The following is a 24,812-nucleotide window of genomic DNA, read 5'->3' on the forward strand; positions in this document are numbered from 1 at the left end:
AAAAGGTTAATATGAGGAGAAGAAACTTTATGAATCACAAATTAGCCACAAAACAGGGCTGATTAGCAGCGTAACATGTAGTAGATATTTCTATCAATTTTGAGACTGCTGAATTTATTATAAGGTGACTAGATGCTCACTTCTGCAGAACCGCCTGCCAGTCTCCCAGTCTTTCTCTGATGGGGAAGCGGGCAATCATGCTGTGGATCTTGGCTCTCCATTCACTCATGTAGTCCTCGATGTCAAACACAAAAGGCTGTTGGCCAAAATTAGCATCTACTATCTCCCCTGGAGTCTGTAGCCCTACTGTGGGGTACAGGTTAGGCTGAAATGAGAGACAGGGACAAAAAGAGAGAGCTGAGAGTCTGTTCAGAATGTCTACACATACTCCCTCAGTAATTCACAGCACAGGGAATCCTTCAGTCACACCTTAACTGGCAAGGCCTTAACTGAAGCTCCATACAGAAGCAGAAATCTTCATTTGAGCTCATGACTAGCCTACAACATGTTATCAATCCACCGTTAAAGGTATTCATTTAGCAGACGCAGAGTGACTTACAAATGAGGAATGCTACACTACAAGCAATTCATCCTAGGGGGAGCGTAACATGAGAACAGCTACAATACAAAGATCCAAAGTTGTGCTTTACTTACTGGGAGATCTGTGAAGGCCACACCTGGAAAAAAAAAAAAAAAAAAAATCAGAACTGCTCAGTATTTTGTTTTCTGAGATTACATAAGAAAAATATTTAAAAAAAAACTTTAACTTGAGCCCCAAAACCGATTTCTAATGATTTAAGGATTAATAAAATGTATACTTAAATAATATTTCATTACATTATTACCTAAACTGTGCCCATTCTTGGTGTAAAAGCATGTGTTATTGATGAGGTTCACACAGCAGCCAATGACATCGCCCGTTGTGAAGGTTGGGCCATACGGTTGGCCAGTCCCTGAGGAGCAAAAGGAGTGTCCGTCGTCACCATGGTAACCATAGGAGTGCTTGTCCCAACCTGAGGTGAGAGAGAGAAATACAATAATTAAAATGGGAATCACCTGGATTCAAAAGCTACATTTCCTGCAGTGATGTTAGAGGGAAATCTGTATAAACATCCTAAACTATTTTAGACAGCAATGACACTACTACACTCTTATTGGAAGCTGAGAGCATAAGCAAATTAGCATTATTAGTATGTAATAATCAAATATGCATAGGATGTCAACAATGGTGATGCCGTTATGTAGAGATCTAGGAGGGCACAGATTTTGCCTGCTAATAAGGAATCTTTTTTCTGCCTCTGTACTGATAGTTACAGGACGAGTTGAAGCCGATCCTAAGCCTGCAGCGTTTGATATGCCATCTGGTCTACAGCATCATAAAATACTGCTTCTTACATAAATTATGAGCACCATTCCCATAATTGTGCAGAAAAGAATAAGTGGTGGACCCTTGCAGGATAAGCAGCAGGACTTTGGGAAATTATAAGGGTGGACCACAGCAAAAACACACTTAGGACCTGACTGTAATGCCTGATGATGGTCCAGGTGAGCAGAAGTTGGCTTTTTGGCTGTTCTGAAACAAGCACTGCATTTAGTTAGGTTTTTTATGACAACGAAGAAAATGTCCTTTAAAAGGCTCCATCCACCCTGAAGCTTGTATGGTGGGCAGCTAAATTTTACAAGACCATTTGAACAATTCATTAAACCTCACACTGCCTCAAACCACCAAGAGGAGTCCGTCTACATCACTGACCAGGCCGATCTGACTCAAAACGAATGCTGGCAGGCAATCATGATTAGTAAATGATAAAAATGGTATTGCGTAAGCAATTATATTTATAGTCACTACGTGAAACGGAGTAAACAAGTGCATTCTGTGAATGACAGACTGAACAGATGCAAAACGAATGAAAAAATGAGGAAGCAAAGCGGTGGCTGTTATGTGTGGTATTAAGATTAATCTGCAGAGCAGTGCGGGTAGGGATATTACTCCTAAAGCAGAGCTCAGTGTTCCCTTCATGCTAATGAAATGGGCAGAACTCCAGTATGGGATCAGAGATACAGAGGTCAGCAGGGCGCGTAAAACCATTACACTCAAATTGCACACATACACACATGCAAATATACATTGTGCCAATGCACCATACATTCTCATAAGAAACTACAGTGACTTCAACTGATATAAGTGCTTTGTTTTGGAATCATGGGATAGTTAGTTAATTGCAAAAAGTGAACCAAAGAGGAAAAAAACAGAGATTAAAGACATTAGAAACTAACAATGTTATTTAGATGTGTGTGTGTGTGCGTGTACAGGTTTATATATTCTGGTGGGGACTTAAACCTGAATACACACAGACTCATGGAGACTCGTGTCTCGGTGGGGACTTAAATTGAGGTATGAATGAGTTTTTTTGAGTTTCCTGTAAGGGGTAGATTTAGGTGTAGGGCGATAGAAAATACGGTTTGTACAGTATAAAAACCATTATGCCTATGGAGAGTCCCTACAAGGATAGCTGACCAGACTGTGTGTGTGTGTGTGTGCGTGTGTGTAAAACACACGTTTAAACATACATAAAATGTGATAGAATGCTCATTTAATATTATGTTTACATTTATTTTATAACAATATTTAATATTTAATGTTGGCTGTAGACACTAAACACACCAGAAAATACACTGACCACCCTACATGCGTTTGTCTACATTCCACTATATTCCAAAGCACTCTGAGACAAAGAGTGGTTCATGAAGAGAGCACAGGGGTCAATAAACACATAAGTTGTAGTCAGCATGCACATGCCGAATTGGTTAGATTGCGCCGAAGTGTTTCAACGGCCTCAGGCACAGTATAGAAGCTAACAAGCAATCGCTAACAAGTCACTTGATTGGTCAGAGAGGTCACAGGAGAGTGACATGAACCCAACTGTGCCCAAAACTCCTCTCTCTATTTCTGCATACAGGCCTTTCTCTTATGCTCTTATCTAATAAACGTTGAGTCTGGGGTCAATTTCTATTTCAAATAAATTGCTGTTCTTTATTAAAGAATCCTGAAAAAAATGCATGACGGTTCCACAAAAAAATATTAATCAGCACAACGGTTTTCAATAAAAAAAATCAGCAAATTTGAATGATTTCTGAAGGATCATGTTACACTGAAGACTGCTGAAAATACTTGACTTTTTACAGATAAAAGAGAGAGCTAATACAAAATGTTATGTTTCTAAAATAAGATGTGATTCACACTCTGAATGTATTTGAACATCCTTCGAAACAGGTTATTCAATTAATTTTTGTCTATTTACATATTAAATCTTAATTAGTGTCAACTTAACGTAAATGTATTCACACCACCTGTTCAATTCAGTGTTTAATTTATCAACAAATTCTGATTTAAATTGCATGTCTTACTATTAACTTACTTTTAAATTTAGTCAGATTAACTTTGCATTATCAAATCATACGTGTACAAATTGATAGGATAAAGCAGCAAACATTTTTCAAATTCCAAATATTGTGTGTAGGAGTGTGCTCCATACTATAGTCAAAATATTCAGTCACATTTTCTATTCAATTAGTTTTTGCAATCAAACTGGATTATGTTTGGTAATTGTGTCATTTTTCATTGCAGTTAGTCATTTAAATGAACTGGTCCAGTAGCAGCTTGACGTCTTCTAGTGTGTGAATGGATTCTCTGCGAGAATGAAAAGATTTTTTCTGATTAATTTTAGCTTTTAGCTATGAATAATTATGACAAGGCTTTGCGATCTCAGAACATTCTGGATGCCAGGTAAAATCCATTGAGGAAAACCAATAATGAGATCTAGGTCTCCTCTCCTTCCCTTTGAGGACTCATGAAAAAAAAAAAAAAACACATCAAAGTTATTTCCTGAGATTGAGGTGCACAGAAAGAAAAACCCTGAGATGTCTGTGCATTTGCAAGGTCATTCCGACAGCTAGTGTTTTTCAGGACATGTTGAGGCCTGTTCCCGGCCTGAATTACAGTCTTACTGTAATAGAAAGATATTAAAAAGTGTAAAACGGAAAAAAGCAGAAGACAAATGGTCTTAGGCTACAAGACTATAACCAAAAGTGAATTGTAAAGTCAGCCTTTTCATGAAAGGATTCATCAGTGCATGCTACTGCAAAGAAAATAAAAAATAAAAGCATCTTTATAATCTTTAATCTAAATGTAATAACTTCTCTTTTAATCTTCAAAGCTCTTCTTCCTAAACAACTTTCCTTTTTGGCTCTCTCCAATCGCCTGGCTCCATTCTGGCATGTAACGCCTACTTTTCACAATCCAATCATTCCCAATGGATGAAATCAAGTCCCTCCCTACGTTTTTCTCCAATGTTCTGCCAAAATTAAAATGGGTTCTAAACACCATTTCTTTTTTACTTAAACACACTTAAGTAACTAAATAAAGTTACTTTTTAAATCGCCTTTTGTGTGGGCTACAGAACCTCATCCTCTCTTTAGTCTCCCACAGACCCATGGTGAACAGCTCATCCCTTCAGTGTAAATACAAGCACAAACACACATACACTCACCAGGCAGTCTGTTCATGTTGACCCCCTGGGCGGACAGTCCAATTCCCATGTACCTGCAAACACCAATGAGAGAGGACAAATGTTAGCTTTACTAAAAACAAGGCCTCTGATACACAATGAAACTGCAATAAACCATGAATTGTGCTTCTGATTTCTGCAAAGTTTTGTGGGCAAAAAAGGGTCCAGGGTCTATCGTCAATAGTGTAGCGATGTCTAAAGCACAGTTCACTCAGAAGTCACTTTTAAACCAATGAGAAATGACTTTTGTGTGAGATGTGCTTTACACTATTGACAATAAACCAACTTGAACCTGTTGTGAAATCTGTGTGGGGAAATCTTTCACCATCACACAAAATTTTGCCCATGAAAATTCACCAAATAATAGTAAATGTGATTGCAATAAGAGCACAATCAAATTCATTGAACTGAAATAATGAAATTGGTGACTGAACTGAGTATAAGATATTTTGGGATACTTTTTAAAAGTGCTAAGTGAGTCTGAGAGAGAGTTTCACAGGCTGGGACCACAGTGACTAAAGGATGACTCGGCACTTTTCAACAGTTTTAGGCACAACCTGTAAGTTTCAGTTAGATAGTCTAGTTAGTAGAACATGAGGGATCAAGCAGGAATATATTCAGTAATCATATTGCAAAGTGGTGACAGGAAAGGGTGGAACAATTTTCCATTTATTTTTGGACAATGACATCTTAAAACTGAAGGCATGACAAATACTTACCAACTAGTGACTCAAGCATGACACAAGGTCAGCGTTTCACAGCAATTACCATTCTGGCACTGTGAGAATGCTTTACATTATTTTAAGTTTGTCATTTTGCTTTATTGATAGCTGCACTCAAGCTACATGAACTCCACAAGTTTGTGTAAAACTTAAATGATCATGTTTTCCAGCATGATTTGATCTTTACTTCAGTGAAAGCAAGAACACTTAAACATCTGTACGAGTCACATGACCAATGTCACAAATTTACTAGGTGATCTAGAAACAGTGCAGAATATTAAATAAAACTCATTCATTATTATTATTTTATAGTTTTTTTCCGAAAGTCCTAAGATTTTCTATGTGCTCTCAGGATTTTGAACCCCACTATATGTAAAACACACCTCTTGTCTTCAAATTTTTATCAGTGACTTTCCAAATGATGTACAAATCTCAGTAAAACACTGTGTAGAAATGCCACCAACCAGAAGCTGTTTGCACTTACCCATCCCTTCCTTTGCTTACGATCTTCACCTCAAAGTAGTAGATGCCACAAGCGGCAGGGATAGGATGGGTGGCCCGTACAGACGCTGCATCTTTGTGGTTTTTTCCATGGCCTAAAGCAAGACGGAAACATTGAGGGAAATGAGTCACTGACCAAACACACCCTCTGGTATAGATGACTATCCACCTAAATAACAACAAGGTTCAGAGAAGTTTTTGAGGGCACATACACGGCTAAAGATAGGTCACGAAGGTTGACGACAACAGGCTTTAACTGTTTTTAAATGCTTATGTAAACAACCTACAAGAAACTTGTTCAATAGAGGTCAGGTGAACCTAAAACCAACTACACTGGGCTTCCTTCTAACGCTCATTCTCACAGTTCTCCAGACCATCACCAACATGAGACAGGTTCTACTGCTTTCAAAAGCAGCAAAGAAAAACAATGTTAGTTCACCTCAAAATTAAAATTCAGTCATCATTTACACACCCTCGAGTGGTTTTAAACCTGTGTGAATTTCTTTTTTCTGCCGAACACAAAATAACAGTTTGAGAAATGTCTACTGTCAATACAATGGAAGTTAAAGGTTACGAAAACTGTTGCGTTACAAAGATGCTTCAAAAATGTCTTCTGTGTTCCGCTGAGGAGAGCGAGATAGTCATTCAGATTTGGATGACAGAGAGTAAATAATGTCAGAATTTTCCTTTTTTGAGTGAACTACCCCTTTAAATAATTATTTTTAATGTTGAAATACTCTCTCCTAACCCATTTTGATGTGCAGAGACATATATAATTAAGCTGAGGCTGTATTCCCAAAGAGTGTAAATAGTGTGGCAATAAAACATTGCTCTGTTTATTTGAGTGGTCTGACATGTCAACTTTTGGCTCAACCAATAGCACGGGTTTGTGGTGTGACTACCTGTTTGTGAGCACACTCCCTGTCTACAGTGTGTTTTCTAGATAAGGAGTGTTTGGGAAACCAGTTTGGAAGGAATAATTTTTGCATTTCCATTTAGTGCGGTTAGAGGGCAGCAATTATATACCGCACCTTTAAAAATGCTCAGTTCTATAAATTCAACATGAAAACATTATGACTGTTTACTTTTTAAGAGACTTTTGTAGTCTTAATGTAAATGATTAATCAGTGCCTACTTCAGAGGAAAGAAAAAACGTTTTAACATCTTCTAAAACAACTTTCATCCTCTGCTGACATCATCAATCCCTTTGTTTAACTCCTCCCCTTCAAATGCAAAGGTCCATCTGGCAAGCCCACTTTCATGATTATAGCCTACCTGATGGTTGAATAAATTCTTATATTGTTTCACTCAAGTCAAACTGAAATTGAACCCCATTTAATGTTGTCTTTAAAGTTAACCTCTAATACATGCTATAGCTTCAATTCTTCTCAATACAAGTGTGAGAAAGGAAGTTGGTGAGTGTCATTGTCATCTAAGCCTCCATGTACCATAGCAATGTGCATTGTGCTCCAATCTCCTAATCCAGTTTCCTGCAGGTTGTAACACCTGCCAGCATTAATGGACACACAGTATTAGATTCTGTGAGGCCAGGCCTTCCTCCAGAGCCAATCATTCATACAACTTCACTGTACTTCCAGAGTCTCATGTTTAACTCGTCCGTGTGCACGTATATGGACATTACGGTGTATCTTTGTGTTTGTGTGCCCCAGAACTGTAACATAACCCTGACCTGAAGTTTAACTGCAGGACCTGGTCACAGTGTATGTGTTTTGAAAAAAAAAAAAAAAAAGGTGTACCAAATGGTGTATTCTTCATTATCATCATCTCTGATTACTGTAATAAAATTAATCACTTATTTTTAGCTTTCCAAGTTCTGCTAGGAAGTCACAATAGGTTTGTCTGCCAAACCCAGACAAGCATTCATAATGAAGAAAAAATAAAATCTATTTATATCCACGGCTCATACAACCAGAGTAAAGGCAGAGAGACCCTGTATGTGCAAATCCCCAAGTCTCTCAACACACACACTATAAATGCACATACGTGTGCAAGCTCCTCTCCGCCCCTTGCTCACACACTCAATCTATTTATACATCATGCCATGACCACACCATTCTAGGAGCACAGAACAGCAAGAGGACCCTGGGTGATTCTCTCCTTTAGTTGCTTGTCTGTCCCTCCCTCTATTTCTCTGCCAAGCATGTTTAATGCACAAAACACAAATGGCTTTCATACAAAGTCCTCCTCTGCAGTGCATAATCATAGGTCTGCTGCATCTTACAGCGCTGCTCTAATCCAGTGTAGGACATCATTTTATTATGGTATGTTCTGTATTGGCACTGTTTTATTTACATGCCTCATTTTTCTCATTTTGTAAAGACAGAGCCAATAATCCCTTTAGGACACATAACCAACTCATTTTCAGTCTTGACAAGATTGAATCTCATAAAAATCTGTGAATGTTTACATGCACAATCTTGCACTCATTATACTTAATAACCCAACGACATGTAAGGTCACGCAAGTGCTTTAAACAGTGTTCTTATTTCAGATAAATGTTTTTAAACTGGTTAATAAAAATCACATAGGCCCATTTAAATTTTGAATTCAAAACAAGAAACAAACATAATATAGAATGATTTTGTCAGTGCCTGACTGTCAAAAAATATCCAGATCATATTTCAATTTCAAATTTGCGATATCTTTAATTTTTCCCCCACGTCATGTCAAGAGCTCCGTACATATTAACTTGAAATGACTTTGTCTAACAAGCACAAACTGTTATAATTTTGTATGTGTCGAGCATAGGGGTTGATTGATTATCGGTACCGATATTAAGCATTTTTATGGTTATCTGCATCGGTCATTTTCAATTTAAAAACATTTAAAGAAAGTTTTTGTCATGGCCTTTGTTATTCTTAATTTTGAAATAAATTTAAATTTTTACACCAGACATATATATTGGTTATCGGTCTACTTGATCTGTATCGGCCCTGAAAAACACATATTGGTCGACCACTAGTCAAGAGACAACAGGGCAAATTAGCATTAGAGCGCAATTCCATAAAAGCGGAGATGGGAGGGGAAAATTCTGCGGGTGATTTACTGACAAGGTGCACATTTAAGAACACAGACGCAACATCTCATCTCCATAATGACCAGTGCAATCTACCAAGAGCAGCACAAATTAGTAAATTGCATTGCGTGATTCATTTAAATTCTCTCCTCCCATAAATACTGATCGAAAGGGAAACTCCTACAAATGCATATTCAATAGGGTGAGTCACAAAAGTAACTGTGTCCATGCCTTTTCAGGGCTAATTCTCACTGCGTGTCTTTAGTTAATCCTGACAGTATTATTTTAACACCAAAAGACAGTTTGAACAAGCTGTTAGTAAATCTGGCCCAAAGACTGAAACCCATAAGATAAAATATTTTAAATAGCTCTTGCGCACAATGTGACCTAGGGCTGTCACGATAAATCGATTCGTGGATCGATTCTGTGATTTTCCGAAAGCATCGCGATTCTCTCTTGAATCGATTCTGATTCTTAGTTTTTAACAGCTGCTTGCACTGTGTGCTTTAGAAACAGCTGTACTCTTCTTGCGTCCAGTTCCTTACGCACACACCACTTGAACTTAAAATAATCATTAATAAAGTCAAAAAGATTTAAGCGAATTACAAGAATGTTTACAGTTTTTTTTTACATGAATCTCGCGCCATAAAAGCCGAGGTGCAAGTACATTTAATTACTCAGTTGAACAAACAAGCGCTCTTATATGTGAGCATGTGAGTGTGCGGTTAAAAACCTGCCTAGAGCACCATCTGCTGTTAAAAACTAAGCTCAGAATCGATTCCAGAGATCGATTTATCTTAGTTGACACCCCTAATGTGATGTAGTAATGTCTAATTTGTCAAATCACTTTGTTGTGTAAACTGACATTTAGCAAAAAAAAAAAAAAAGTATCCATTTCACGCGGATGTACAGTTGGGAAAAACATTATTTGATCCCCTGCTAATTTTGTGCATTTGCCCACTGACAAAGGAATAATCAGTCTATAATTTTAAAGGTAGGTTTAAGGGATGGGTCACGATTTTCAAATATTCAATTAGTTGATTTAATAATAGAATATTGAATAATTTTTTTTTATAAGAATTATTCATGTAACCAGAGGGAGGCGCTGCCGATAACGCACCTAAAAGCTGTCAAAGACAACAGAAGAACACTACATTCTCACGCGCACACTGTAGATTTGCGTCAGGATTTAACCGCCTAATATTTTCTCAGGTGGCTGATTTGAAATCAGTGATTTCCTTAATCTAGCGCTAGCAGCAGCCCGTACGTGACAAAACGAAATCGGGCCGAAGGTAAATACACACAACTACACCGAGTGCGGACCTGCCAATAGTAAAACGAGATGGTCCTCACTGCAGAACACAAGATCCAGGGGGCGAGGTTTCATCCAGATCCAACTCCTCCCACCTTAAATATACCTAAACCTTCCCGTCTCCATCCCCTGATCCCTAAACCCACCCATCTCCCCCCCTAAACCTACCAATCTCCACCCCCTAGATGTGGATCCAGCCCCGCCCCCTGGATCTTTGTTCTGCAGTGAGGGGCTACTGAGTACAACAGCTTTAAACCGAGATCAGCCCACAGAGAAAAGCCGTCTGTCAGTCAGAAGTGTTTTATAGAGTCGTCTCTGGCCATTATCTTCTCACCGATGCCGAGACTGAGCCGACAGTGCCGCATTTCAGACTGAATCAGCCCGAGTGTGCTTGCTACCTGGGATGTTCATGCTCATTTTCGATATCCTAGTAGCCTTATGAGCAACTGATTTATGCTATGAATGAATCATAATGGAAAACCAGGCAATTTTCAAATATTATTTTTGCCTGAAATGCCCATCCCTAGTAGGTTTATTTGAACAGTGAGAGACAGAATAACAACAAAAAAATAATGAAAAACACATTTCAAAAAATTTATTTGCATTTTAAGTATTTGACCCCTTCGCAAAACATGACTTAGTACTTGGTGGCAAAACCCTTCTTGGCAATCACAGAGGTCAGACGTTTCTTGTAGTTCGCCACTAGGTTTGCACACATCTCAGGAGGGATTTTGTCCCGCTCCTCTTTGCAGATCCTCTTCAAGTCATTAAGGTTTCGAGGCTGACGTTTGTCAACTCGAACCTTCAGCTCCTTCCAAAGATTTTCTGTGGGATTAAGGTCTGGAGACTGGCTAGGTCACTCCAGGACATTATTGTGCTTCTTCTTGAGACACTCCTTTGTTGCCTTGGCCGTGTGTTTTGGGTCATTGTCATGCTGGAATACCCATCCACGACCCATTTTCAATGACCTGGTTGGCTTCAATGCCCTGGCCCTGACGATACATGGCCCCGTCCATTGTCCCTTTGATGCGGTGCAGTTGTCCTTTCCCCTTAGCAGAAAAACACCCCCAAAGCATAATGTTTCCACCTCCATGTTTGACGGTGGGGATGGTGTCACTGGGGTCATAGGCAGCATTCCTCCTCCTCCAAACACGGTGAGTTGAGTTGATATCAAAAAGAGCTCGATTTTGGTCTCATCTGACCACAACACTTACACCCAGTTCTCCTCTGAATCATTCAGATGTTCATTGGAAAACTTCAGACGGGCCTGTACACGTGCTTTGTTGAGCAGGGGGCTCAACAAAGCACATTTGTGGGCGCTACAGGATTTCAGTACCAATTGTTTTCTTGGTGACTATGGTCCCAGCTGCCTTGAGATCATTGACAAGATCCTCCCGTGTAGTTCTGGACTGATTCCTCACCGTTCTCATGATCATTGAAACTTCACGAGGTGAGATCTTACATGGAGTTTTTTCATTTGCGAATAATCGCACCAACTGTTGTCACCTGCTCACCAAGCTGCTTGACGATGGTCTTGTAGTCCATTCCAGCCTTGTGTAGGTCTACAATCTTGTCCCTGACATCCTTGGAAAGCTCTTTGATCTTGGGATGGTGGAGAGTTTGGAATCTGATTGATTGATTGCTTCTGTGAACAGATGTCTTTTATAAAGGTAACAAACTGAGATTAGGAGCACTCCCTGTAAGAGAGTGCTCCTAATCTCAGCTCCTTACTTGTATAAAAGACACCTGGGAGCCAGAAATCTTGCTGATTGCAAATCAATGCTAAAATGCAAATCAATTTATTACTTTTTTGAAATGCATTTTCTGGATTCTAGATTTATTGTTATTCTGTCTCTCACTATTCAAATAAACCTGCCATTAAAATTATAGACTGATAATTTCTTTGTCAGTGGGCAAACTTAAAACATCAGCAGGGAATCAAATAATTTTCCCCCCCACTGTACTGTAAAATATGGAAAAAAGATCTATTGCTACTTCTCTTTTATAGCGACTTTGTCATGAAAATAGCCTTTTCTAATTCTAATTTCCTTTACTTACAATTGTTAAATATCATCATGATGGGGTGAAAAGTTATTAAAAAAATTAAAAATAACATTGCAAACAAACACTTTTTATTTTATTTATACTAAATACTACTCAGTATCGGTATCGGCTCCGATACTGGCATTTCTGCCAAATTGGGGATCGGTCAGACAAGACCAATCCAAATCTGATATTGTGCATATACTATTCTGTGCTATTGTTAAGCCCCACAAAAGCACAAACACATTATAAAGCACCATAAAGTCAAAGTCCAAGTGTTCTGAAGCCGTTCCATAGTTTAATGTGAGGTACAGATGAATATTCAAGCCGTTAAATTCAAGTTCACATAAACTCTTCTATCTGCTGCAGCTGTCATCCTGCATTCAAACTGCTTGTCGCGTTCGGTTACGGCAGTCAAGACGATGAAACTCTCTCCAAATAAACTACGCATCAATATCTCTTTCCTTTGTGCTTTGAACTTCTCTATGTGGAGCGCTCCACGCTGTGACTCTGTGCTGCTTCAAGCGCATCAATCTGCACACGGGATTCGCATAAGCGCTTTGTGCCGCTCTGTATCGGAGCTTTTCGTATTATAATACTTTTGCGCAATAAAAGATTATTTAGTGTTTCTTGTTCTGTCCTATGACTAGGACATTAATTATTAATAAGGCTATTAATAATCTAATGTATAGCACAGTCCGATGGCATCGTCTATCGGCCCAACCCTGCTGTGCGCTACATTTAAAAGAAATGTCTTTTAATTGTATAGTTTATATTTATATATATAAATACATTTACTTGTTTTCATGAATGTATTTTACAACAATACAAAGAGCAATGTGTAACATTTTACCAGATTTAGTCCTACACTTACTCACTTTTATTTGATCCCCAATAAATAATGTTATTTCACTAAATGTTTAGATTTGATAAAATTGTGCACTCATGATTTTTCTAGAATACCTTTTGCTACTAAATTATCCACTAACCTAGTTTATAATAGTGCTTTTGTCATAGATTATGATTATATATTTTTCCATTTGTTATTTTTCATTAAAATTAAGTTGTCTATATTTAGTAGATTGTGTTTAACACACAAAAGAGTTACGATCAGGTCAACACACAGAAGTATAGAAATTCTACATGGATTTAAAAAAAAAAAAAAAAAACTGTGCTGATATCGGATCGGAATTGGCCGACACTCAGAATTTTCTGGATCGGATCGTAATTTTTTTTATCATTGCATCCCTACTAAATACCATTTCTTAATTTTCTTTTTGATCTGGTGTGAAATATGACTGAAATTGCTATTAATTTCTATTATATTCATTTCTAATGAATATACAAATAAAAAAATGAATGTTGAAATGACATTCATCATACACTCTCTCATATAAACACACAAAATCAATCAGCACCACAAAATTGCACTGCTATCTGGTAAAACTCCTTTTCATAGTTAAGGGTTTCTCTGTCAAAACATCTAAGCAAAACGGTGAGAGCTGTACAAGGCTACAGCTGGCACCCATAATAACATCAGCTAAGCAGGCAAAAAAAAATCTACAATATGAGAGAACAAAGACACAGGGAGAGAAGATTGGGAGTGTTGTGCTAGTGTTAGCAAACAGGGTTTCACAGCTTCACAGAGACACTAGGGGAAAACGAACACAATCTGGTGATGTCACCGCACCGACTGAACATGCATGATTGGCTCCTCAGACGGGCAAAAGCCCTCTATAGGCAAACATTACAATGAGCTTAAAGGAAACACCGTCCAACAGCCTACACAGAAAATGGACAGCAGCCCACCAAATCACAAAGAAACAATCCATGCTATGCTTATCTATCTGTATCTATTTATCTTTATCATTAATCTTCTCACAGGAGGTGGTGTAAAAACAATATCTGCATGGGTGTAGTGCTGCAAAAGTCACATTACCTCTCTCCATTAACGGGCTCACGTCCTTGTCAGTGTGACGATGAGTAAAATGAGGTCCACACGGGGAAGAAAGCTAGAAAATGAGCCTCTGGTGTCTTTTCCCCTTGTTTCATCATGCAAAGGCTTGACTATTTTTTACATGCTTCCTAAATAAAGATAGAGAGCCATGTGGGCTAATACAATAAAACATGGCATAAACATTGCACAGATTTTCATCACACTATTTGACAGCATATATCTAGTGTCTTTCCTTGACAGAAACATGGTGTTACCTAAAATTCAGTCCACAGAAACAGAATCTGGTACACTGGCCAAAATAGCACTGAAGGTTAATAGACTGCAGGTTCAATCATTTATTAACTGGAGCTGCTTTAAATATACTGCTACAAGATGTATATAATGACTCTAGATTATAGTAACAAGCCTTTGTTTGATCCTAATCTAATCACTGTAATCCTGCTCTGCTTTGAGGATAAACTGACCAAAACAGTCTGGCTGACAGAACAAAAAGAAATAAAGATCATTAACAACAAGGAAAGAAATCAATAGGAGTACACCAATTTCATCAGACTCTTAAAAATCAAATTCTTGGCTAACATCCGCCACCATATGAAGTAGTAAACAAACCCATAGCCTGAAAGGAGATAGTTGCCAATGAGGTACAATTTTCCACAGACACAAAGCAGTGTACATTACCAAAATAATGCAACGTTGTTCATTGATGTGTCAAAGGTGATGAACTGTACTATAAGGATAACCTTCCCACTGGGCCTGAGCATTGACACGAACAGCTGAACAAACAACATGTAAGAATATGAATGGCTATAGTCTACACACCAGTGACCCTCAAATGGTAACAATCCTTAAGTGTTGCACAACAGGCCCACAGACACGCATCATCGAATTAGAATTAGGTTCTTTATAACAGCATTTGTGCCTAAACTAAATATAACCAGGGTACACGTCAGTAACATTTCAGACAACACAATAAAGCCTTTTTACAAACCTAATCATCCACGTAGATGTTACAACAAAAGAGCTCTTTGTTATTATGACATGGAATATCACTAATTTAGTTTTTATGGCTAGTCAAGAAAGCTACTTTATGGTTCAACTAAATATCATACAAGTAGGCTTAATTGTAACGCACACTTGTTGTGTTTAGTAAATACAAATTAGTATCTATTCAGTTAGCTGTCAAAAAACTGTATACTTGCAACTATATTGTTCAAACTAACTAAAGAATAAGTAATAGCACTTAATTACTTATTACTGGTAAACTGGAATAGACACCAGCAACAATTACAATACATACTAGTACTAGTGGGGTATGAATAGCTGACATGTCAACCTCAGATTTCCATAGAATTCAATGGCAAAAATGTGTAACTTTTTACCAGGAGCGATATAGGCCTAAGTTATGTGGCTCTACTGGGACAGTCACTAGTGGCAAATGAATACGTTCTTGTAAATAATATACAAGTACTAGACTAATTAAACAGATACAGGTCACTACTGGAATGATGACTAGTCTAATGTATGTCCAGTGAAATTAAAAAGACAGCAGTCACTGTTGGATTACTCATTTGTGATAAAAAAAATAAATAAAAAAGTACTAGTAAAATTAAAAATAGATACTAGTTCGCCTGAAAGAATATTTTTAAAACATACCCACTAAAAGCTTATAAATTGTGATTAGTGATAGTTCTTAAAATAGATTGCTTTATTATGTACTCTCTAGAAGCATGTATATAGTTGTTAAACAAAAAAGTACATCTGCAATGAGTAATTTCATAGACCCCCGTTTAAACAGCTAAGTTAGTGTTGTGGAATTCGAATTCATTATTATGGCGAATTCGGCGCATCAAAAAGATTCGTTCGGATTCGAATCATTCGATCTCGTTCGTCAACACAAACACGCACATGTTCGTGCGTCAAATACGCACCAAAAACATTTTCAGCGATTTGTTTGGTTGTGATGAGGAGGGCGTCCTTACATAAATCATCCGATAGCGGATAACAAAACACACTTATGCAATGCGGAGTACATTAACAAGCATTTGCAATTCATTGCAATTGTGTAGCTGCTTAGCTGTCCTTATTGCCCTGTCGTGGCTAGCTAGCACCAGCCTCGACTAATTCACCGAAAGGGACTTCAAACCATAAGCTTGGCAAATCAATAACACTTGATGTTCTTGTCATGGCAATAGGTAAAAGGTAGACACCCCAGCCGTGCTTATGCCCCAAGCTACTCTCGCTAGCCGAATTCTGACATGATGTTTTGCCAAATGTCAACCCATTTGGACATTCCTCTTTCCTTCTATGCAACAAAGCAAAGGGGACGGAAAAAAGCAGCTCAAACTAGATCAGGGAGATTGCCCATATTCGAGTGCAGCGAACCAGCCGGGATTGTCAAGGCCTATGGGTCGACAGTTCAGCGTGTGTCACATCTGTATACCTTTGTAATGCACCCGCAGATTATTCTGTGAGAGCCCGATGTAGCTGTACTTATCCTTGGGGCTCCAAGATCGGGGTAAGGGGGTCTCTTCCTCATTCACGGCCGGGTACAGCCGCTTCAAACGCTCGTTTAGCTCATGCTCTTGATAATTAAAAGCAGGATCTCCTGTTAGCAGGCTCCCCGCTCCAAGCTCTGCCATTTTTGCTTATGTTTTTGTATTCCTTCTAGTAATCCTACCCCTGTTGTGCCAATCCGCTAAAAAGGAGAGAGCGCTAGACTGAGGAGAGAAACAGCAGCGGTGAGATATCCCCGGATAACAGGGACGTGTGGGTACTGTAGTTGAACACAAAGCCCTGCGCAGTGCACACTGCTGACATCAACTACATGACCCATACCTAATTCAGTAGGGCTGTAAAACGCAGTCTAGGATTTGTAGTTTTTAACGCAACTCCTAATTCTATAGTTTGAGCACGAATATACTTGATTTAGGTTGAAAGTAAACCGGGTTTTTTGCATCTCGATTCAGTGGCTGTAATTTATTCAAATGCGTTATGATGGAAATCAATTTAACTACATGTTTGCTATATTATAATCCATGTATTTCAGCTTTTTGATGTAACAGACATCATGTACTCCTTATCCTTCACTGTTGGTCTGTGAAGCAGTAGTTTACTTCATGAACTGAATCTAAATAGTAGTACTTATTGTTTTTCGTGTTAAACTATTTAAATAAAGCGTTAATTCATTAAACGCTGTTGTTGTTTTTGTCCTTTTCTTTAAAAAATATTCATTTTAGGACGTGTTTTACTTCTTATATAAGTTTACAGTTAAAAACAAGTGCATTGAATTCACATTTAACCCTAACAAGACATTTTGTTCAACAAGTTAAGCACTCTTCAGTCTAAAAAACAGACGGGTTTAGAAAAACAAGACACTCTCTGTGGCGTAATCCAGTCGCACTAGCCTTTACTGCCGTGATGAAAAAAACCACAAATGTTATGTCATAGCAGCGCATTAAACATTTTAAATATTTACCAAATAGCGTATTTATACAATAACACATACAAGCGAATTTAATTCGACATATATAATATTTTAGACGACAAGTCACGTTATTGTTCATACAGGCCCGCTGTGGGCGCCTATAAACGGAAGGTCTTTTCTAGGGTCCATCGGTATCATAGCAACCACCTCTCAAACAACAACAATGCCACGCTGCTGAAGCTTCAGTTGGACGTTCGCTGATAAATTTGCTGTGGATTATTATCAAGCTGTTTATTCGTCCAAATGTCGCTGCCACCGTTGTTACTCTCTGAAAGGCAAGATATAAGACACTTTTAGAATCGTTAATGTTGCTTATACACTAACTAGAAATGACTGCCTAATCCAAACAAGCCAGCGGAAGTCAGTAACGTTAGAACACTGTAAATAGATCAAGATATATTTAAAATAAACGTTAAGTATAAAGTAAATTGTATGTCAATGATAGCCATTTCTTTATTATTTTCTAATGTTGAGTTTATAGGCCTGCAGTGTGACAACTGTAAACATATTTGAAAAATAATAATAAATACATAATAATTTGGATGAAGTATCTGTTGTTACTGTTTGAAGTTCAAGCTGTCTGTCTTTCCGTTTGCAGAGGATCACCGCGACACTTTACTAACGGGATATCTAGGTCAAAGTTTATAAAAGTAAGTTATAAACCTGCTGATTTAATTATAGACATTCATATTTGATAGTATTTGAAATATCTGATAACGTTACCCGATTTACGGATAGATCTACACTATTAGCTAATTTTAAAAAGTACATATAGAAGTAAATAAAGTGTGACTTTAATTTAGGTGCATATACTTAAGTACTCTGCTTATTTGTTTTATCAGTTCTATGAAAAAAATTATTTTGTAATGTTTGACACCATCAGTCCATCACATGCCAAAAAATAATGCCAAATCAACTTTAATTTCCTTCAGACCAATGCAGGGGAAACCTCTGGTAACCTTTCATCCTGGCCTGCTGAAGTTACCAATCAAATTGTCCAAAAGCCCAGAGGAATAAAACATCATGGGTATGGCAAGTACAACACATAGCATCTCAGTGTTCATTCTAGCATTGCGATAGTTGTAAAACTTTACACTTTTCCATGTCCATTGCATACTTTGGTCCTAATGTCTGCATATATGATGTGCTGCAGATCTCTTACCAAGCCTCGTTTCTTAGAGCAACTGGAGTCTCATCTGAAGAGAGAATTAGAAGCTGTAGACACACATGGCATCAAAGTCCAAGAGCTCAGACTGCAGGTTTATATTCCACTTTGTAATGGTCTCTTTAGCATACATTACAGTTCACAAATTTGAAGTCTGTAAGATTTTTTATGTTTTTGAAAAAACTCTTATATTTGATTTGTTTTTATTTGATAAAACAAACAAATAAAAAAAGCATAAATAATGCAATTTACGAAAAAACTATTTTCTATTTTAATATATTTTAAAATGTAATGTTCACACGTTCTTTACAAAATGTCACACAATCATGCTACTTTGCTGCTAAAAATATTTCTTATTATTATCAGTGTTGATAATAAATGCTTCACCATTTTTATAGGATTTAAAACAACAGCGTCTTTACTGTTATATTTGATCAATTAAATGCATCCTTTCTGAATAAAGTATAAGTTTCTCTAAACCAAATAAAAAAACGTTAGAATGTTAGCATACACAGCAGACTACATATATTACACTGCATCTTACTTTCTTGCTTTCAAGTAAAGGGATGTATGACTCTGTCCAAACAATCCACAAAAACAAAATAAAAATGGATATATAATGATATATATAAGTATTTTTCAATACAAGTATTTATGAAACAATTTTTCTGCTTTTTCCCTGCCTTATAAAGATTTTCCAGGAGGTGTTTGGATATTTAATTGAAGAATTTAAAACCTATAAGCCTATTTTCTCTGCCATCAAAAATGAGTATGACGTCACATTAGGTATGTGCAATCCTTTTAGCTATTAGTTATTTTTAGGGGGGGGGGGGTTACATTTTTGTGCTAGCAGGCTACCACCATTTCTAGTTGTTTGTTACTAATTATATCAGTATTGTAGTAAACAAAAATGTATAGTAATGCAAAACATGTAAAATGAACTGTAGCTAACTAAGTTTAATATAATGTAAAATGAAACACTAAGAAACTCAATTGGTCAATAATAGATGAGATGTCACTAATCAAAGTGTTGATGTCTCGCCCAGCACATCTTCGTGAACAGATCAGGGATCTGCTACCGCTGCGGGCGAAGCTGGTGCTTGTGTCGGAACACTGTGAGAAGAGGATTCTGGATCAGAGAGTGCAGGAAAGAGATGAGCTCCGAGCTCTGAAGCGAGAGTGTCAGCGTCTGCAGCGTGTCATCGAGAGTATGAGAGGACAACAGACTGCTCTGCAGGTTCAGGTGGAGATCATTTAATATGTCTGTCAATACATTTGACAACTGTACAGTATATTGGTTAATGAAAAGCACGACCTCTCAATAGGCTACAATATGGGAAAGCTTTTTTTATGGAATCATGTGATCCCATTTTCTATGAGAAATGAATCATAGTATGTTGTGGCTATCTTATTAACATTTGAACACAGTTTGAAATTAATTGAAATGTTTACAGCAGATGCTTGTCAGGGCCAAACGATGGGTCATTGGTGCAGGTCATTCACATACAAATTTAATAGAGGAGGAGAGTGAAACTAGAATGATTCCTAGTGCTGTTGAATTAGATTTTATTGTTATACTTTAATTGTCTTTTTTATTTTTACTAAGGTTAATTTCTAGTCATTTTTGGTATGTGCTATTGTAATTTCAATGAGTTTATATAGTTTTAGTGTTTTTTTTATTTATATTTAATTTATTTTTATTTCAGTTTTAGTAAATTTAGTACTTCAACTTAAACTTTAGATTTATCTAATAAATAAAAAAGTGTTTATTTAAGATTTTTTTAAACTTTAAGCTTTATTTCAGATGCTGAAAACAGTTGTTAATATTTTAATTTTAGTTGCCGTTAACAATCACAACACTGCTGTTTCCATAAAGAATATATGACAATAGTAGTTATATAATGAATCACGACACAGACTCATGTGTATCTCTCCCATAGGTTGATCACCTAAAAGAGGATCTGGCCACCCAATATCAGCTATACAGGGATGAACGTGATGCACGAAAATTGCTCATCACCAGAATCAGCACAATGACCTCTACCCAAGACACTGAACATGATGATAATAATGAAGGTTATAATGAAGGTTACATGAATGATGATTAGTAGTAGAGTCTGAAAAAAAATAAACGTGGAAAACATGGAAACAAAAATTGTTACTACTTAGTGAATGGGAATAAGGAGCCAGTGGTAATTGAGAGCTTTGTCACTTTTCCTTCACGACGCAAGCAGTGTCCTGCATTTCAGTTATGTGTATTATTTTTTCTTACCTGAAATTACAATACCACATTAAGAAATATAATTTTAATAGATGTTATTTCCATTTAAAAATCCATTAGTGCAGCAGTCATGTTATAGCTAGAGTGGGGAAAATAACAAACAAAGCATTCATAGAGAGGTTTTTTTTCCTGCTGATGATGACTGGACAGAGCAAAGGAATCAGTGTGGACCTCATCAAAAGTCGTTAAATACAGCCAGGCAGGATTTTGTTTTTTGAAGATGAGGAATAGAAGCCGGGCTGGAGCTTTTTACAGAGGTTTGATTGCCAGGAGTGAGTTGCAGTAGTCAGGAGGATGAGTAGCGAGGAGGTGATTTGACAGAAACTTTGCTTGTTCCTCTCAGAGGATGAATCTGAGGATCCTGTGGTGGTGAAAATGGCTTTGCAGGTGTGTAGAGTGGACCTTACCAAAGTCCAAGTTGAGCTTAACCGCCTGCAAGCCGAATACAGTGATGTTGTCCCACGACGAGACTGGGATGACCTGAATTGCATGCATGAGGAGACTTTAATAAAGGTATGTGGAAAAAAATATGTATTATTTTTAATTTACGTATAAGATAATGAATAATCCAGTTTACCTTACAAAATATTTAGTATTTCTGTATGGTAGGATTAAATATGTTTTCTTTTCTATTATTTTGTTAATTTCTATCTGTTTTTATTTATCTACTACACTACGATTCAAAACTTTGGGGTCAGTGTTTTTTTTATTGAATAATTCTGTTCAGTAAGAATGCATTAATTAAATCAAATACCCAAAAGAGTAACTCTTAAACATCGAGCGTGAAATAATTATATGTAATTGGTTATAATATTTAATGTGATTTCTTTCCATGTTTTAGCTGGAAACCTTACAGACAGACTTTGACCAGTTAAAGTCTGAGTATGACACGCTGCTTGAGGTTCATCGTCAGGTACTTGAGCCGAGAAACAGACTTTAAAGAGGTCTATAAAGATAAATAAATAACCGTAAACTCATCTGATTACTAATCATTATTCTAATCAACAGTCAGCACCTGCTGTGTTACACTCCAATCAGTCTGTGGTGCAACATGGCTCTGATAACAAGCACATTGTTACAACTCCCAGACCAAACTGGGAACAATGTTCAGGTAACAGTATCTCAATTGTCCAGGCATAAGCTGCCATATCTGTTCTTTATATAGTGCAGTTAAGCTTATGTTTGAGATAATCTTATGTAATATGTGTTGTAGACATACTAGGAGGCAGTGAGCAATGTAAAGAACTCTTTGAAGGTCAATCCAGCCAAAAGAGGCTGGAGATCTTGCTGCTGCAGATGAATGGCCAAAATGAGTTCTTCACTGGTCTTGTAAGTGTTCTTAACATCAAAAATAGCAATGGAGCACTGCAGTGATGACGTATTTTTGTAGGCCAGCATGGAAGTTAGTATTACCCTGGTTCTCTCAGTAAAAACCCAATAGGATTTTTCCATTGGCTTTTGGATTAGTGCAGAAAATAATCTATTTGACGAAAGAAGTTTATGATTTTTATCTAATTTGATCTATTTAGCCTACATATAAAATAAATAAAAAATAAGATGCTAAACATAGGCTATAGACGAACTACACCAGCTTTGCTAGGCTGAAGTAAAGTTGTTTTCACAGGGCACATCCAGTGACGTCCCCATTTATCTACAGTATGAAGGGAAACTTAAGAATCTTAAGCTAAAGAAAGCAGATGTAGTCAGAGTTATTAAAGACATCTGGAGGGAAAAAAACGCAGAGAATGAAAAGGTATGTATGGCATAACAATATCCTGTCTCGATTTGTTTAAACAGTCACTAGTTATAGTATTTAATGCTGTATTTCTCCACACATTTTTCTTCAATGGAGTGTGATGACTCCAGAGATCTGCAGATGTTTCTTCACAGCTATCTTGTGGAACATTATAAGGATAAGGCAGGAGAGTGGGCTTACAGCTTGATGGAAAGCATTCAGAACAATCTTGAAGATGATCTCATTTGCCTTTTTAATGACATCTTGATTGGAAAGGTTTGCACTTAATCTAAATAATCATTTGTGTAAATGTCCATAGCACTGCTGAACAATTAAGTCCAATGAAAGCAGGGTTTTCAGCTGCCCCCAAAAATATCAAATGCTTATTAGCATATGTACATATATAATGTTGCTGACTGTAATTTTGTGGCAGGTTGATGAGAGTATCTACCATGGACAGACTCAGCTGCTGTCTCACTTGCTCAAGGTTTTAATTCAAAGTGACACAACACAATGCGGATCACTAACTGTCTTAGAATTTAGGTGAGCAAAAACTCAGAATTCCTCAGTTGAAAATGTATGATTGTCATGTGATTATTATTATTATTAAATTATGTTTGCTTATTTTCAGTGATGCATTGAAGAAGGCTTTCCCTCTGAAGGCAGATCAAGACATAGAAGAGCTGTTGGGGGTGGCTCAGACAGAGCTGAAGAGTAGTGGAGTGCGCATTGCTTATCAGACACTTTATACAGAGGTCAGTTTGAACTTTTTGGCTATAACCTAATTTAAGATGAATGTATACACTACCATTTAAAAGTTTGGGTTGATAAGATATTTGACGGCACTGCATATAAACGGCACTGCATATATAAATATATTAGAACATCATGTTTTGTGCACATTGTTCCCACTCCAGGACACAGATGGAAGACACAATGAATTCCTGAGTCTAGTTAAAAAACAAGCTACTGCTGAGAGACTCCAGTACATCAGCGAGCTGAGAGTGCAACTAGAAGGCAAAGGGTAAGAGATCATCATCCACCCACTGTTTACAAAATATTATTATAGATCTCCAAGTAAAGCCACATTTAACTGATCCTGTTTAGATTTCGATAATATTATTGTCATAGTTTTGTCCTATTTTGTATATCATCAATGTAGGGTAGTGGATGCAGAGCACCTCAGGACTGCCTTCAAGACTATCGATCCCTCACTGGATTCTGAAACGCTGCACTGGAATCTCAGTGTAGCTTTTCAGACAAAGGAGTGTGAATTACAAGCTCAAGCTTTGAACATGGAGGTTGTGCTACAGCGTCTCTCTGTGGCTAATGTAAAAAGGGCAGGGCCTAAGTGATGACCATTGTTATGTCAAGCACATTTCCAATCATTTTATAGCACACTACATTTATAAACCAAGCAAAGCACTAGGGTAATACCTTAATACTTTAATAGTTTGCGTATTGTTATGTAATTAGATAAATCACATATCAAGAATGACACAATAATTAAACAATTAAAACATTATTTAAATAGCCCATGTCTCTGCGTGCTGCTTTGACATATTCTATTTTGCTTTTCATTAAAAAGAAACTGTCATGTGGGTTATATTTACCCTTTTACATCTACATCAACAAAGCTATATTAATTTGTATTGTCCACTACAGGTTACTTTATAGTTATTTTTATTGTCAATAAATGGTACATTTGTATTTGTAACAAATTAATGTAATTTATTATTAACAAGAGCTCAATTTTCCACCTTGTAAATGCAAAGAAGCACTGCATTTGTGTGACTAATTGAAAACTAAACTGAAATGTTCTGTACATGTAATTCTAAGAGAATTTACAACCACAGATTGTAAATAGAAGAGAAACTGCACAAATATGGTTTCTTAGGGACAATACTTGTGAGTATTTAAAGTAAACTATTCTTGGATTCACCTGCTGCTCGAAGCACTAGTTCTAGATTTGGAAGGCAATACATCAACAACTATGTTTACACTGAG

General features: G+C 37.2%; 2 protein-coding genes across 5 annotated transcripts in view; one reads left to right on the forward strand and one right to left on the reverse strand.

Annotated features, from left to right (window-relative positions):
* The window catches only part of LOC306888458 (ran-binding protein 10), a 29,760-nt gene extending 12,851 nt beyond the window's left edge, over window positions 1-16,909 (reverse strand). For all 4 annotated transcript variants that reach the window (XM_079446777.1, XM_079446775.1, XM_079446776.1 and 1 more), the window contains exons 1-6: window positions 16,581-16,909; window positions 5,775-5,886; window positions 4,551-4,603; window positions 846-1,013; window positions 655-677; window positions 141-325 (exon numbers count right to left, since the gene is read on the reverse strand). In XM_079446777.1, coding sequence (XP_079302903.1) covers window positions 141-325; window positions 655-677; window positions 846-1,013; window positions 4,551-4,603; window positions 5,775-5,886; window positions 16,581-16,779 — 740 coding nt within the window. In that variant the 5' untranslated portion in view covers window positions 16,780-16,909. The remainder of the gene's footprint in view (window positions 1-140; window positions 326-654; window positions 678-845; window positions 1,014-4,550; window positions 4,604-5,774; window positions 5,887-16,580) is intronic.
* Window positions 16,910-17,751: 842 nt separating this feature from the next.
* On the forward strand, window positions 17,752-24,520 carry LOC306888515 (translin-associated factor X-interacting protein 1-like). The gene is made up of 17 exons (XM_079446870.1): window positions 17,752-17,899; window positions 18,223-18,274; window positions 18,557-18,651; window positions 18,778-18,883; window positions 19,482-19,575; window positions 19,836-20,032; window positions 20,730-20,865; window positions 21,414-21,583; window positions 21,912-21,983; window positions 22,079-22,181; window positions 22,284-22,399; window positions 22,695-22,823; window positions 22,923-23,081; window positions 23,239-23,348; window positions 23,437-23,560; window positions 23,723-23,829; window positions 23,968-24,520. Exons 1-17 carry the CDS (start codon window positions 17,868-17,870, stop codon window positions 24,158-24,160), a joined length of 1,995 nt encoding a protein of 664 aa, XP_079302996.1. The 5' UTR covers window positions 17,752-17,867; the 3' UTR covers window positions 24,161-24,520.
* The last annotated feature ends 292 nt before the right edge of the window (window positions 24,521-24,812 follow it).

Source organism: Barbus barbus (assembly GCF_936440315.1).
Source record: "Barbus barbus genome assembly, chromosome: 22".
NCBI classification, from domain to species: domain Eukaryota; kingdom Metazoa; phylum Chordata; class Actinopteri; order Cypriniformes; family Cyprinidae; genus Barbus; species Barbus barbus.

Excerpts from the sequence above, each read along its gene's own strand:
- LOC306888515 (XM_079446870.1), top strand. The coding sequence starts at position 17,868 with ATGTCGCTGCCACCGTTGTTACTCTCTGAAAG. Across the intron at positions 17,900-18,222 it reads CCGTTGTTACTCTCTGAAAG|AGGATCACCGCGACACTTTA; the intron begins GCAAGATATAAG and ends TTCCGTTTGCAG. Across the intron at positions 18,652-18,777 it reads AGAGGAATAAAACATCATGG|ATCTCTTACCAAGCCTCGTT; the intron begins GTATGGCAAGTA and ends GATGTGCTGCAG.